We start from the raw sequence: 15,817 nt of genomic DNA, 5'->3' as shown, positions 1-15,817 counted from the left end.
CGTGCACAATCAAGGGACGGCTCTTCATGAAAATATTCGGGTGATTAAGAAGGGAAGAAACTGCTTTAAAGAGCTTGGGTGTTTTTCTGTATATATATTTTTGGGACTTCAGGAGAAAAAAAAAAAAACCCACCTCAGGAATTGACATAGCTGATATTATACATTTAAAGAAAAATGCAAACTAGCGAGAAGGCTACTGCGGTTTTGATAGCCATCAATCTTTATTCATACTGGCCCAATGGCTTTTGGAAAACACCACGAAGCAGACACACACTGCCATCTACTGAGCACCTCTCCCAGAGCTGCGCTGCCAGCTCCGAGGAGAGGGAAAGGTGTCGCTTGCAGCAAGGAACGTAACACAGTACAAAACATACACAAAATGCTGCACCGAATGCTTTGTCAATTGGATATCGTATAATAGAGATACACAGAGCAAAGCTAAAGTATTTTATTAATAATTTATTGTCAGTAAGAAAGACGGGCTAATGGTAATTTTCAGTAAAAACCTTTACAAGACCATTGGATCACAAATATACAGACACTATAAAAACTGTGTCGTGGTGGTTTTGGTTCTAAACTGGTATGGAGAGGGTCCCCAACACGCTTGCCAAGAAGGGAAGAAAAAAAAATAACGTTTACAGTTTTAAAATACAGCAACCCATTTAAGACATTTTCATGTAGCTGACCCAGAAAAATAGCAGACCTAACCTATGTACAGTGGGATTTGTGTGAAGATGGTGATTTTTATTTTATTTTTTTTTTTTCATAACGAAACGTCAAACCTTAGGTTTTTGGGGGAATACACAGAGTGACGCCCTGATTACAGTAAGTCAGGGTGGCAGTTTTTAATGGCACACTAACACCACTAGTTTCAGTGGAAAACAAATTCACAAAATATCTACAAAATCTAGTTAAAACTATTAAAATCAAAACTGTACAGAAAATTTACAAAAAGTAGGAGAAAATTAATTGCATTAGAACTATATAAATATATGCATCATGCTAACATGGAGAAGTGGTATGCGATTTATTTATTTATTTATTTATTTATTTTTAAACATAGACAATGTAAGTACAAAAAGGATGTTGAGAAATGGCACAGCCAATGGAGATCTCAGAACCGTCTTTGATTACAGTAGGTCAGGAAATGGAAACCAGCTGATTTAGTGAAATGAAGTGCATGATCCGAGGCCACCAGGCCCGTTCAGCTCACTGAAACAAAAGCATTCCCTGTGGCTGGGAGAAAGAAAACAAAACAAAACAAAAAAAATAAAAAAATAAAAAAAAAAGCTCTTGAGAGAGTTGTTCTAGAATTGATAAAGTTTGTTAAGAGTCCAGGCACTTTTGTTGAGCGTGTCAGACTTCTGTGTGTTGCTGGGAATCAAGCGGAGGGATTTTCACGTCTTCGAAGTGACCGTCGTCTCCACTCTCGTAGTCGCTCATCATGACTTCCGACTCCATTTCACAGCACGCCGACACATCGGAGCAGGAAGCTGTGGAAGCGTACACGGACATGGACATGTTGTCTACAGCGGGTGCTTCGAAGTCTCTGTTGTACCCTAATGTGTAAGGAGCGTAAGGTTCTCTGTAACCGCCGTTGACACCACTGGTTGTGGTCTGAGGTTCTGACATGTCTGCAGGGTAGTGGTGGGGAAGGTACTGGTTCAGGTTAAATCTCTGCCTGCTTCTCGTAGAAGAACCCAAGCTACCTACGGCTGGCATGTCTCTGGGTGGCTGTATTGACTCAAACTGGTCGCTGTATTCTGGTGGTAACGGTGGAAGCTCATCAGGTGCAGGGAAGTCATCAGGTGGAGGTGGAAAATCACTTTCTATGTCATAACCGCCAGGGTAATAGTCTGTATCGATGGCGTTTGGGTCCGTGTAGAGGGGAGCTGACTCCTCGACCACTTCGTAATTTGGATACTCTTGGATACCCGGCAACTGAACGCTTGGCATCCAGTCTGACGTATCCCAGTGGTAACCTGCAAAGTTAATTTATTTTAAAAAAAGTAGTATTAGTACCTTATCTTCAAGTCAGTCTGAAGTAAGACGTCAACACGTGTATTAAGACAATGCAATCACTGTGATTAGCACACTACTTGTTAATGAGAGAGCAGTTTGCCCCGGTTCCACAAAAGACGTTCAACACAACGCAACTTTACGCTATGCCATGCATTAGATGTTGCGCCATTCACACTCCAACTCTGACGTGTTCGCCGACATCTCACCTAACGTGGGAAGAGCTGGGGGGCACCTACGGAACGTGCTGTCTCCGTACATAATGGTATAGAATTGTTCACTGGAGGGCAAAGAACCAGCCTCCCTGTGCAGCTGCGTTTTTAATCCACTGTGGTTGGGTCATTACAGCTGGGGTGATAACAACTGCCGTGCTTTTAGAAGCAACGTCTAATTGGTAAAGTATCCAGACCATTTAAAGAGACTTTACCCCTTAACTGCGTGGTAAAGTTAATTTCACAAAATGCTGTTAGCTCTACAGGAACCTCCACACCTCTGATAAAAATCTTTGACTATTAGTAAAGACATTCCACATTCAAATACAAGAACAAAACAGGAAAATCAAGCTTAATCATGCATAAATGACCGAACTTGATCCTCTCTTGCAAACTTCCCTTGAATAAGTTTGTATTCATCCGCTGGAAACTAGATGTAAGCCTAATCTTATTAAAAAATGATTGTTTTTCTCATCTGAACACCAAAAAGGAAAACAATACAGAACTGTAATAAGGTGCACATCTAGTAAAGAGTAATCACTGCAGACAAACGCACAGCAAGCAACTGAGAGTGAGTCTGTGTTAAAACCAAAGTATTAACAGCGATATTTTGGTGAACATCAATGAACTGCATGCAGGAGTCACCTCTTGAATTGCTGAGGTCAGGAACAGCAAAAGATTCTTTAGGTGGCAGAATGAGAAGAAAAAGGAGAAAACATCTGTAGTTAGGAATCAAAATAGTGGAACCAACGTGAAGACAAACAATGACTGTCACTACGGTGGCCGTGCTGCTTTTGTCCAGTTTACACAGCAGTACTAAAGGTGGCTTTTTTTTTTTTTTTTTCTCCTGGGCTCCTTTGTTAGGCTTGAAGTGTAGAATGGCTACGGAGTTCGTGTACGGCCGGCCTGGGACACGGCGGCCTAAGGGCAAAATCTGCAGCCTGTAGTTTGCGGAAATCCCCTTATCAATAGATTTAGGACTTCTGCTAAAAAGGGGTAACGAGACTTGGTCTCATTTTTTTTTCTATTTTTTTTTTTCCATTTCCTTGTATCCCCTTGTTTTACAATCCAGGGCTGCACCTGCTAAGACTTACACTTCCACGTATCTCAGTGCAAAGACGGGAACTCTCCCTTTAGCTGCTCCCACGGGGTGGGAGACCCAGCTCCCTCGGTACAGCACTCGCGGCAGCTCGCGCTCAGCAGAGAACGGGCCTGTGTTATCTGACGAGTTTTAAACCTTTCTCTGTTCAGGAACCTGTATTCCCTCTTCAGGTCTGTAAGGATCTTACCCTATGAATTAATACTCTGTTCCTGGAAGACTGGAGGGACAGAGGTTGACTCTTGGAGGAGGTTTCCTCCTTTTTTTTTTTTATTTTTGATTTTTTTAAGCTTGCCTAGCCTGGACAAGAAAAATGCTGTCCACACTAAAGGAGATATCAGTCCGAGACTCTTAAAAAACCTCTGGCCTCATCTCCAGGAGAAGGTGCTGACCAGTAGTCTACTTAGAAGACGACTTTCTTCATTTTTCTAGGGAAACTGGGTGCAAAACTAAAGCCAACGGGCAGACCAGGGCCTCATGGTTTAGCGCGCATTTACCAAGGAAGGGGGAGGTCTTGGTCCTGTCCTTCTGAGGCAAAGACCCTTTAACAGAAAGCACAGACATGCAAACTAGAACCCGCTGTGCCCGTCTCTCTAGGTGACGAGCTGCCAGGCTGGAGCTCTGTTTGCACAGAGCTACAACCGTCCCCAAGGAGCAGTGCCGAGAATGTGGGGCTACAGCTGCCCTAGGACGAGGGTAGCTCCAGTTCAGGCTTCCAGGGGAGCCGTTGGACAGAACGACTTGGGAGACTACAGGAAAGGACCATCTGCCCCAGAACTTCACCCTGCTGAAGGCCTGAGCAAGGATCTCTGCTGCTCGCGCTGGCACCCTCCTGAGGGTGCTCCAAAGCACAACTCTTTACCTAAGACCCTTGGAAAGACGGAAGGCTTATTAAGAGTAGAAGCTTCCCAGCGTTAAGACGTAGCTGAGCAGAACATCTTTAACCTCTCTATCAATATTCTGCAATGCATAAAATATTTGTATTTATCTTGCAGTGATGTTAAACCACCAAGCAATGCTTTCAACTTTGACTTGAGAACTACATCCGTCATTTTTAGTTTCTACCAATTAAAATCTCAGAGAAAATCTGAATAAGTTATTACATATTTCCCCTGCTAGATTTTGACGCTTCTAGTCTTATAATTCTCCCTTTCCTGCGTACTGTGCATTACAGTTTTTTAGCAGCGAGGACTATGGCCTGTAGGTAGACATTAATGAAATTCTCTCATGTGATCACAAGTCTTTGCATTTATCTACTTTTTGCGTGTCTGCATGCATTAGACAGGACGCACTTCAAATAACGAACCGAAGAGAATCTTTAGCTCCTATAATTAATTTTATGTTCTTAAAATGGCTTCATTTTAAGTAGGACTTAAAAAAAGTAAGGTTTCCTAGTCTGTATTAAGAAATAGGAAACACACTGCGGGGGTTATTTCAGAAGGAGCCTCTGCAGACGCGTGGTCATGGAGTGAGTTCCTTGTGTATTACTGGAACTTTTAAGGATTTTGAAGTCAGTTAAAACAACAGTTAGCGTTTGTATAGACTCACCAGCACCTTTATTACCACCATTATTTTGTAAAGAGTTTGCATACTCCAGAGCGGCCAGTTCTTAAATGGTGGCAGAAAAGATAAAAATTCCATTGAAAATGTTTACTTTACTTGTTTCTAACTTCTAAATCCATACTATGCACACAAAGATGTGTGTGTGTACATATACGCACCCAAACACACCTTTCAGGTACTGATGCAAGGCTGGGTAGTAACTACTTAAACTGACAGGGATGTGTATGCCCATAGACAGCAACTGCATCCTAGAAATCCGATTTTTCTGCTAGAGAGACCCCTGAAGGGCAGGGCAGTGAGTACTGGGACCAGACTGGGACCAGTCTGCTCAGCGGGACGAGGTGCCCACAGATGTGGGTGGGAGAAGAGAAGGAAGCGGGGGCTGCTGCTTTTTCATCTACTGTAGGGTATGTAATTGCCTTTGATGCCGTCTCAGTTCTGCCGGGAGCTTTAGCGGGAATCCTTTCAGAAGAGAGGAAGCACCAAGACCTTTTTATGCCAATACATCCCCTCCCGCCCCCCACCACCCCCCAAAAATCACACTTTGAAATCTGTCCACAGGGTAGCTAACAGCATACACATGAAAATATCAACAGATCGATGATATAAATATATTCTTTGCTAACACTTATCAGAAAATCCAAGCAAAGAATATTTTATAACTCCCATCTGTTAGGACTACATTACTAGAAGACAAACGTGCATTATTCTGCCAAAGCAGTAAGTAAATATTAAAATATGTATATACCTTCTTTTTCCACCGAGTCAACAACAGCATTGACAAGGTGTATTACAGTCACTACGGAAGCTTGTAAAAGGTATAAAAGGAGCAAATTAAAACAAACCTATAGTTAGTATCACTTTAAACAGCATATAGGTGTACAAGAAAACACTATAAAATTGCAGTTCATGACTATTTTATAAAGCAAGATTATTGGTGTACACATACATTCACTCTCTAGCTAGAAAGCAGTTGCATACAATACATAAAATACATCTCTAAACCTGAATTTTATTCTTGATAAACACGGAAAAGTACTTGTAACTACTCCCGAAGCAAACTCTGCACGAGCACAAAGCTGCTTTAGTTGGGTTAGAATTCCTGAAGTGTTGCCTAAACACACCGTTTGTGGAATGCTGCATCTAGACAGCAATAAATCAAGCTTTTCTAAAGGCGTGTGTCGGGTGAATCAAGGACTATTGCTTTAGGCTTCCCCTTTTAGATGGCAAACTACATTCCCCCCCCGTCAGGGGAAGACCAGGGGAAGAAATTTTCACCAAAATGAACTAAAATGCTAGAATATGAAAAATAGCTACTGAAAGCGCCTGTTGCTGACCTACTTAAGTCGTGTGCAAACACTGCTATCACAGCAAGAATACCAAATTCAGGTTGTGACATTCTTATTTAAAAACAACCAAAATGAATGTATTTTTTTATGTTTTCCCTTTCCCAAGATACTTTTGGAAGGGAGGAGGATTTACTCTTACAGGGTAGGACGAGGTAAGCGCATGCAATTTGTTTGCATGGCTCAGGGATTAAATTTCAAACTAACAAATTCAGAATATACCAAAAAGGAACGAAGGAACAATATCTACGATGCTACAGCTATTTAAAACGATGTATTAATGAGTAATCAATACATGACAAGAAATACGAGGAGGAATGTATGAAACACATGGGATGGGGAGGAGGGGAGAACGACATGTACTGCACAACACTTAATACCACAGGAAAAAAGTTGATATCGGGTCTACTGATACGATGATGAGTATTTTAAGCACAACATTTTACTTTCACCAATCATTAACACAGATGTTTCGTTTCATGCTGTTAAGGACAGGTCACTCTACTTCGTTGAGAAGCAGAATGGTCTTTATTCCTAAGCTAAAGGAATTTCAAATTCTTTTTACCATTCAGAGACAAAAGCAGGAATTGGAATGAAGAGTCAAACCAGCTTAACTCAGGGAATGAGGTTAGGAGAGAACTGTGGCTTTGTCCAATCGGTCTGAAATGTTTCTGAAAACGCGGATGCATTCGTAGCAACTGTAAGAGCATCTCTCGTCACAATGGAAAAGTAAAAGGCTTCCAATTAATAAACCCCACAAATACGTATGCTGATTATATTTTGATGGACTGGAGTTATGATCAAAATATTTTTATATTGGCTTTTTTCGAGGCATGAAATTTTGTTCTGAAATCATTTTAATCATGGTGAAAGCCAAATATACTGTTCTACTGTAACAAAGTTCCTTTTTTTTTTTTGTGCAGCTTCCTTCATTACTAAAGTAATCAAACTTACAAGCAGTCCCTTAAACTCTGCTCTCACTCAGAACTGATCTGATCCATATGGGAGCTGAGGTCGCAGCAAGAAAAAGAGAAGGAAACAAATGAAACTGTAACACCAGAAAGCTTTCCTGAAAGCTGAACGTCAAAGCGAAAGTTATATTTGTGCAGAGGCCATTTTTTAAATTCACCGTATTCTTGTATAAAGTGATAACTAATGATTACCTAGAAGAGTTTCTGAAATTTAACACCTTTTAAACACAAGGCTCTGAACACCTCGTGCTGCATTTTCACTGTTAATATTCTAACAACAGAACGAATATATATAATTTTAAGGTAAAGTAATTAACATGAGGTGCAAGATACGCAAAATACTTTAAAAAAATTAACAGGTCTGGCTATTAACATAAGTAAATACAGATATATATTAAATAAGCTATTATTTAATATATATTTGATCTCTCTAAGTCCTATTGCTACTAAGAGATATAGATGCAAAGACAGACCAAATGACTGTAAGCGGCAGTAGAGAACGAGTGGATTTTACGTACCATTGTCATCGCAGGATTCAGACTGGAAGGAGCTGAGAGACTGGACCTCAGACATGCTTTCCCTGGCACTGTAAGGGTGGGAGTTCTTTTCATCCAGAGGCTTTTTTGAAAGGCAGGGGTCAAGATCTACTACTTTAGCTGAAAGAAAAAGTTTCAAGTGAGACAATTAATAGACTCTAGATCACGGAGTCAATAAAATTTACGGCTGAGATCTACACGTTTTTACACAACTTAATAGAGCGCGAAAGCTGGATCAGACTCAAACCCCAGAAGTCATAATGCCTTCTCTACCCGAACAGGCACAGAAAGAGACTTTGCGCTCATTAAAATCGTACCGGTGCACACCTTTAATGGAAAAATAATAAAAGAAGAACGTTTCTTACTGTCATAGTCAAAATCCCAGCTGGGTTTCTGTATCGAATCGCTGTCTGAAGGAGAGTTGGAGGGAGGCGGAGGTGGCAAATTCGGTGCTACACTGCAAACAGCGACAGCTTTCCGGTGACCATGGACAGAATCTGGGTTGAAAGTACTGAACTCTGGGTGCTCGGGGATAGCAGAGCCCTCAAAAGAATTCCGGTCAAGATTGTTCCGGGAGTCGCTTGGAATGCTGGGAGTGTACGAAATGGGACGAACAGGAACCTGTGGTGGGATGTCAGAATAGATGTTCTTATTCAATTTTGCATCAAAATAAGGTCTTTGCAAGAAAGCTGTTGTAGCTCCCAGTTGCTTGTCTTCAGGTTCTGGCTGGTGCTTCTTCTTTCTACTAATCATTTTGCGGCAAACGACAAAAATCACAACTAAGAAGAATATTCCTGCGATGAAAACAATAATCCCAATCACTTCAGCTAAACTAATGTTCCAAGAGGTTGAAACATATTTGTTAAGAACAATGTCTGTGCAGTGTTTTCCTCCATATCCACGGCTGCAATTGCAGTGATATGAACCGTAAGTATTCTCACAAAGGGCACCATTAAGACAGGGGTTTTCTACGCATTCATCAACGTCGGTCAGGCACCTACCAGAAACAGAGCAGAGAAAGGACGGTTAGTTTACATCACCAGTCTCTGTTGTAGTCTCCTTGTTCTCAACAGTTCTAGATATATTTGATATAGGGTACTGTACACGAACAGGCAATTCACTATTTTACCAACATTTCAGATTTCATAGAATCATAGAATGGTTTGGGTTGGAAGGGACCTTAAAGATCATCCAGTTCCACCCTGTTGCCCTGGGCAGGGATGCCTCCCACCAGCCCAGGTTGCTCCAAGCCCCGTCCGGCCTGGCCTTGAACCCCTCCAGGGATGGGGCAGCCACAGCTTCTCTGGGCAGCCTGGGCCAGTGTTCCACCACCCTCACAGCAAAGAATTTCTTCCTAATATCTCATCTAAATCTCCCCTCTTTCAGTTTAAAACCATTACCCCTCGTCCTATGGCTCCACTCCCCGATCCAGAGTCCCTCCCCATCTCTCCTGTAGGCCCCCTTCAGGTACTGGAAGGGGCTCTAAGGTCTCCCTGGAGCCTTCTCTTCTCCAGACTGAACCCCCCCAACTCTCTCAGCCTGTCCTCACAGCAGAGGGGCTCCCAGCCCTTGGACCATCTTCATGGCCTCCTCTGGACCTGTTCCAACAGGTCCATGTCCTTCTTGTGTTGGCAACTCCAAAGCTGGACACAACTTCAACCAGTTTGAACCGATAACTGTGAATTAATACTGTTAAAAATTCAATGTATGTGGAACACTACCTACCTTTCTCCACGAAAGCCTGCTTCACACTCACAAACAGGTCCATCCAAACTGTCAATGCACTTGCCACTGTTTTTACAAGGATTGTCTTTGCAATATGGACCCAGCTGGCACCTGTAAAGGCAAAAAAATAAAGGAAAAAACAATTAGCAGCATGAATGAACCATTACGTTACTGCAAGTAAGTATATAATGTAGGGTTCAGGCCTGTAGGGGTTGACATTAACTTTAGCTAACTCCAGTGGTTTCAAAGCCTCAGCTTTAAATAGGAAACACACAAAAAGACAACAGAAAAAGTGTTACGTTTATAGCCTGTTGTCTAAGGGGTTCATTGGTACAATAAACCATACCAACATACCTTTGGCCTGTGTACTGTCCTCGGCACTGGCAGATAAAATCATCGCTGACCGGGATGCAAGTCCCACCATAAAGGCAGGGGTTGGATGCGCACGGGTTGACGCTTACGTCGCAGTGAGTTCCCATAAACAAAGGCGCGCACTTGCAGTAGTAACCTGAAATCAAACACAAGCTTTTGGAAAGGCGCACGTGGCTTTACTGGATTTAAGATAAAACCCTCCCTGCCCACCTTCCGTCCAAGAGAGAGAGGATGGGAAGAAATGGAAATATTTTTATTGAAAGGTGAAGGAAAGTCTAACAGTAAGGTTTTTCTTGAGTATGATTGAAGGGTAACTTCCATTTCTCTCACAAAACTTGAGCTTGTCACGACGATTTCGGGATTTTTAAAGGATGACTCTCAAGCGGGCAGTTAAGAGGACGGACCTCAGGTGTTGACACTGAAGATTAAATCTGTGTTTTATACCCCAAGAAATTGAGTCTAGAACACAGGCAGACACAAGCTTCCTACCAGACAACCAGCCTTCTACAACTCTCTGGGAAAGCCAGAATTCCTTACACAGTTGATTTGTCCATCAAGGCAGGGAAGTGGAAAGGCAGTTTTGAAAACTCACTAAGAACACAGCACCGCTTACCTCCGTTTGACAGCGCATTGCAGATGCCTCCATTCTGACATGGGCTGCTGGAACAACCTTCCGTGGTCGTCAGTAAGCATCCAGGAGTCACATCTACAGATTCTTCCATGTGTGCATAATTTCGCGGTTTACTGTTCAAGGGGAGCTCTTGTCCATTAAGTACAACAGAATCCATACAGCCTCTGAAACCGTTGCTGACCTGAGGACTTCTACCGTGTCTCGTACCTTGCTGCCGAATATGGCCACCAAAAAACACATGATTATCCAGGTTGAGTGTCCTGAGGGTACCAGGAGCAGTACCAGATGCAGTGTGCACCCTATCCAGAACAAGTCGGGCGTAATTTCCGTCCACTTCAAGGGACACCGAATGCCACTGGCCATCGTTAATCTGAATGCTCTGAACGGAGACAATCCCAGGTCCACTGCCACAATCGAATTTATATTGCAGCCTTCCATGGTGAATCTGCAGAGGAAAGCCACAACGTCACCAAATGGTCTGCGCACTTCAGGAGTAGAAAATATTGATGCGTATAAAAGTTTATGTTTGCTGGAGAGACAGGATGATGGTGGTGTTCATAAAAGGCAGTTTAATAATACTGCATTCCAAACTGTCGCAGTGATTGTGATTCATTCTCTACAGTTCTTTTAATTAAAATGTATACTTAGTACGTTTTTTCCTCTAGTGGAGAAGTCACAGATCATCATCAAAAGATTACAATACTCAAGACCTTTCATCTTGTGCTTCTGTATAGATTTAATGGGCATTATGAGCAAATAAATTTAAAGTTGTTATTTAAAATAGATAATTCGGGTTTTTGTTTTAAACTAATTCCTTTTACACATTAAAAAAATTCTGTACAAGTTTGTCACCTGGATGTATAACGCACTCTACCTTGAAGGCAATTCTCAATTATAACAATTCTCCAGAGATGTTATGATTCAATCTTTTAATTTGGCACAAAAAATAGTGAGAAGATGGTAAGAAGAAAAGAGGAGATATGCACCAGGAGATTTTAATATACCTCTAGGATACTGTAGTCTGTTCCCCGAGCATACATAACAACTGCGTGAGCAGAGTAAGTTCTAAGTCTCATGGTCAGCTTCATTTCCTCTTTGTTCTCGTTTTCCATGAGACGGTATTTCACATAGCTGCTCCCAGTAAATGTCACGGCAGAGCCAGCTGATGCTTAGGAATACAGAAAAGCATAAAATGTGTTAAAACAAATTTATATGTGGAGTAACACGGTTTTACGTAGAGATTTTTAGAGTTAATTTCTTACCAGGACACTGTCCTGCTTTGCTGTCTGGGCAAACACAGGTGTATTTTCCTTCCTTTGGATCTCCTAAACATTCGGTACCTTCAGGGCACGGGTTTCCTTCACACACACTGTTCACCAGGGGGCATTTCCCTTCTGTAAAACAAAACACGTTATTTCTCTTCTGTTGGTGGTAGTGGTATTTTGTGAAAAGGGACACTTAAGTACAGCAGCTGAAAGCAACCCACATCATCTTCCTAACTGTCAGACAAGGAAGTGAAGTAACAGTTATGGGACAGGACTGGCACAAACACCGACTTGGGCAAATGGCAATGTATAGTGGCTGAAGTTCATAGTTATCTTGATTCCTCAGACGATTCAATTGGTAAAATTTGGAAACTGGTGTATATATTAATCATGGACAGAGTGGGTTGGGGAGAGCAGGAGAAGAGTGTGTCTGTATTTGAGACAGAAAAGGAACAGGCTTTAAACATTTATTTAAGATGTACAAGTTCACCCAGCAATGTTAAGTCATGATTTTAAAAAGCAATGCTGTTTCCTTCAGAGCTAAAGACAAATTAATCTTCTCTTATACGTATCTTAATGAATATTCGTTTCCCAGCTCACCCTGTCATTCCCAGCCAAGTCCCAGCTGTGTGGGCTATTCCGCTAAGCGGAAACCAGGAAATACTCAAGTACTTTGCAAGAACTTACCTTTGTGCATACAAGACTGAAAATGGCTGGCAATGTAGAACAGGCCAAAAAAAAAAGGAACTTTCATAAAATGAAGGTTTAAAAAAAAAAAATAAAAAATCCCCTCCCATGAGCTTATATTATGTAAACTCTTAAAATGAGGTAATGAGACAAGAAAGAATTACTCCTTATTCTGAATAAAATTAGGCAAATGTTGCAGTGAGGGTTACAGGACATTCTTAATCATGTCCTGTAATATAAATTTTCCCCTGTGGATTATGGCTCTTGAAAACCAGAACAATCTTTTCAAGGATACTGTTTTCCTTACGACTTTTCTTACCTTTACAAAGACAAACTGCTGTTCTGTGGTGACGGGGAGTGACAAAACTCAACCTGGCTGTGCTGTGGGTTGACATGATGTTCTCATCCACTGTTACTTTTTCTTCACAAAATTTCAAAGGACAATCCAGGCCTGCGCAAAGCTTATGGAAAACACCGATTATCCGGACACCTAAAATCTCCTCTAGGTCTGGCACAGAAGAGTTTATCTTGTGGAGCAAAATTCTCATTGGGTGCTGAGAGCTACCAGACTTTTCAATGTTCAGGAGGACGTCTAGGTTTGAAGGAGGATCGGAAGGCTGCAAACTAACAATCTGGATGTCATTTCTCCTCACGCCCAAGATGTTTCTTAAAGCTCTCTGGAAATTGCGCCAGTAATCACCGATGAATTCTTCAGGGGCGAGGTTTGCAAAGCGTATTGCAATGCTGTGATTTAGTAAATCTTGTGTGATTTGTCTGATGTGTACAGTAATATCAGCTGCAGTTGTAAATTTCCCATCTGTAACAGTGACATTTAGGAGGTACTGTCCTACGTCCAACCTTTTATGTGCTATTAGTTTGCCACCAGTACTCGAAACGGAGAACAAGGATTCCATTTTGGGGTCCAGACTGTATGTCAAAGTATCATAAACATCTTGATCAGTTGCATGAATTTTTCCAATGACACCACCTGAATATTCTTCCCCGAAGGCTGTGATAAAGATTTCCAGAGGTAGAATTGCTGGAGAATAAATGCTTTCCTCAATAACTCTAATATCAATGTAAGTCAAAGATGACAACGGTGGTTTTCCATTATCTGCCACCTAAAGGAAGATGAGGATAGAGTTACATTTTTGCTTTATCTCAAATTCTGCTGTAGGTATTTGTACTATATAGAACAGACTTGTATTTTTCTCCAAAAAATACTCCTACAGGGAAATGCTTTATGAAAATTTCATAACACGGCTCTTGACATGAAAGTTAATGCTGAAAATTTAAAAAGCTTATATAAGCAGGCACACACAACCGTGTGTTCACTTCTTCCAAGATTAAAAGGCTGCGGTGCTCTTAGTAGCTTCCTGGCATTTCCAAGTGTTAACGCTTCCAGCAAACAGAGAAGAAATGCACAGTAGCTGATTTCAGACAGCAGATGGTGCTGGAAGCTTTTTTATTTCCAAGATGGAAACACATTACAAACCTGAAGTGAGTCATGTGCTCGAAATTTACAACATGCTTCACCACAGTTATTAGGAGGTGGTCTTGAAGACAATCTAAATGCAGTATAAAAAACAGTACTTCAAAAGGAAAACAATACATGTTACAATTAATTATGTTGGCTTTCATGATTTGAGATCACGGAGAGGGAAGAAAACCAACCCACCTGTAGTGCTATTTGCCTCAGACAATTAATTATCTTTAAGAGAATCAGCCTAATTCAATTTTAAAGCCTTTTTAAACATCACGTCCCCTGTCCTCCACCCCTCTCCGACAAAAGCATACACTGTTGTTGTACGAAGAGGGGACAAAAAAAGAGTAGAAAAGAGCATTCCCTTGGGTTCACTTTCTTTCTTTTTATTTCTCAGTTCTTGTTTCCCATCTATCTTTTTCCCAGAGCTTTTTCCCAGTTACTGAAAGTGAGACTAAAGAAATGGGCAAAGCAGAAGTGGAGAGATGTGAAAGGACAGAGGGGATACAGAGGGCTCAGAAGGTAGAAAATATCCTGCATTATTCAAAAGATTTTACAATAATTTTACAATGAGGACAAGTGGTCGGTACGCTGTGATGATCTACGCAGAGAAGCTGCTTTTGGGTTTTCATACAAGTTTAAGCAAAAGAGGAAAAACTCCAGGCACAAGATTATCTGTGGATGTGCACATAATCGAAGCATTTTTTAAAGGTAATGCGCGTCTCCTAGAACTACATATCCTCATCCCTTAACTCCAACAGACAGGCATGGCTAGAAACTTGCCCTCTAGTTACCCAAACATAAATAACGACAGACAGAGAGCTCAAGTTGGCAAAGTTTTGTTTTGCCGAGATTTCTGCCTGGAAACAAGACAAGGCAGGCAGTCTAGCTACAGGAGAAATGCCCAAGGGAAACAAGAAAGGGTTTAAAACAAACAGGCAAGCAAAATTATAACAAATGGACAGCAAGTAGGAAAGAAGAGCCCCAGGAGAAATTATTTTTCACTAGTGCAGAGATATTAAAAATCTGCTCTGGTTTTAAACTAAAGACTTCAGAGCGTGGCACAAAGGGCTGGATGACTCATAGCTGAAGATTCCACGCACTAATGCTGTGAGACATTTGTTAATGGATAATCTATTTCCTTTGGAGAGAGGGAAAGCAAATGTGAGTGGCATGCATATGTAGGTGGATGTTGGGGAAAAAAAAAAAATCTTTATTTCTATTAAAACTCCAAAAGTAAAGTAATAGAAACGGTCATCTCAAGTAAAGTTTTTTTTGGTAGTAGTGGGGGTGTGGGGTGTGTATGGGAGGGGTTGTTTGTGAGTTTGGGGGATTTTTTTGGGTGGGGTTTTTTCCATTTTTTTTTTTTTTTTTTTTTTCAATTGAAGTATGCCTGTAACATAAGAAGACCTCTTCCTCAGCAATCCATTCAGAAGCAACTAAGGTGAAAGCTGTCAATACTGAAAAGCACATAAGTGAAGGTCGGTTAAAAACCAAAACCGAGTATCGAGACATCATACGCAGCCATTTACTTGTGAGCTGCAAGATGATAGCACAGAAATTAAAGCCAGTGTAAACTTGAGAAGATGTCTTCCTGCAGCCTTTGAAAAGTCTTTCTTTTAAATGAACGGGGGAAAAGTATCTTTTTTTACAAAAAGTGATGTATCTATTTTGGTGTGTATCATTGGGACTGAAGTCTTGTGATACGGCAATGCTAGTTTTAGTCTTAGATGCCTTCACACTCACGTACAGTGACTCACTACAGAGAAGATAATAGCAAATTATAGCACTGTCTTTATTTTTTTAAAAAAGCTATCATAGCATAAGATGATAAATGGCAATTAAAAGACAGTGACATATTTCCAGAATCCAGGCAGGGAACTTGTAAACCAAGGGATTAGACAGGTC

General features: G+C 41.2%; 1 protein-coding gene across 7 annotated transcripts in view; it reads right to left on the bottom strand.

Annotated features, from left to right (window-relative positions):
- Window positions 1-204: 204 nt before the first annotated feature.
- The window catches only part of FAT1 (FAT atypical cadherin 1), a 112,650-nt gene continuing 97,037 nt past the window's right edge, over window positions 205-15,817 (bottom strand). For 3 of the 7 annotated variants that reach the window (XM_063335066.1, XM_063335069.1, XM_063335067.1), the window contains 11 exons: window positions 12,746-13,547; window positions 11,737-11,868; window positions 11,479-11,642; window positions 10,457-10,919; window positions 9,826-9,979; window positions 9,472-9,582; window positions 8,112-8,743; window positions 7,729-7,866; window positions 5,642-5,701; window positions 2,877-2,912; window positions 205-1,982 (listed from right to left, as the gene is read on the bottom strand). In XM_063335066.1, the coding sequence (XP_063191136.1) occupies window positions 1,357-1,982; window positions 2,877-2,912; window positions 5,642-5,701; window positions 7,729-7,866; window positions 8,112-8,743; window positions 9,472-9,582; window positions 9,826-9,979; window positions 10,457-10,919; window positions 11,479-11,642; window positions 11,737-11,868; window positions 12,746-13,547 (3,318 nt within the window). In that variant the 3' untranslated portion in view covers window positions 205-1,356. Of the gene's footprint in view, window positions 1,983-2,876; window positions 2,913-5,641; window positions 5,702-7,193; window positions 7,248-7,728; window positions 7,867-8,111; window positions 8,744-9,471; window positions 9,583-9,825; window positions 9,980-10,456; window positions 10,920-11,478; window positions 11,643-11,736; window positions 11,869-12,745; window positions 13,548-15,817 lie in introns of all 7 variants that reach the window. The other 4 variants (XM_063335070.1, XM_063335072.1, XR_010071108.1 and 1 more) reach the window with 3 other exon arrangements.

This window comes from Chroicocephalus ridibundus, chromosome 5, assembly GCF_963924245.1.
Source record: "Chroicocephalus ridibundus chromosome 5, bChrRid1.1, whole genome shotgun sequence".
Lineage (NCBI taxonomy): Eukaryota > Metazoa > Chordata > Aves > Charadriiformes > Laridae > Chroicocephalus > Chroicocephalus ridibundus.
The sequence above is the reverse complement of the archived record's forward strand: the minus strand, read 5'-3'. Positions and strand labels throughout refer to the sequence as shown.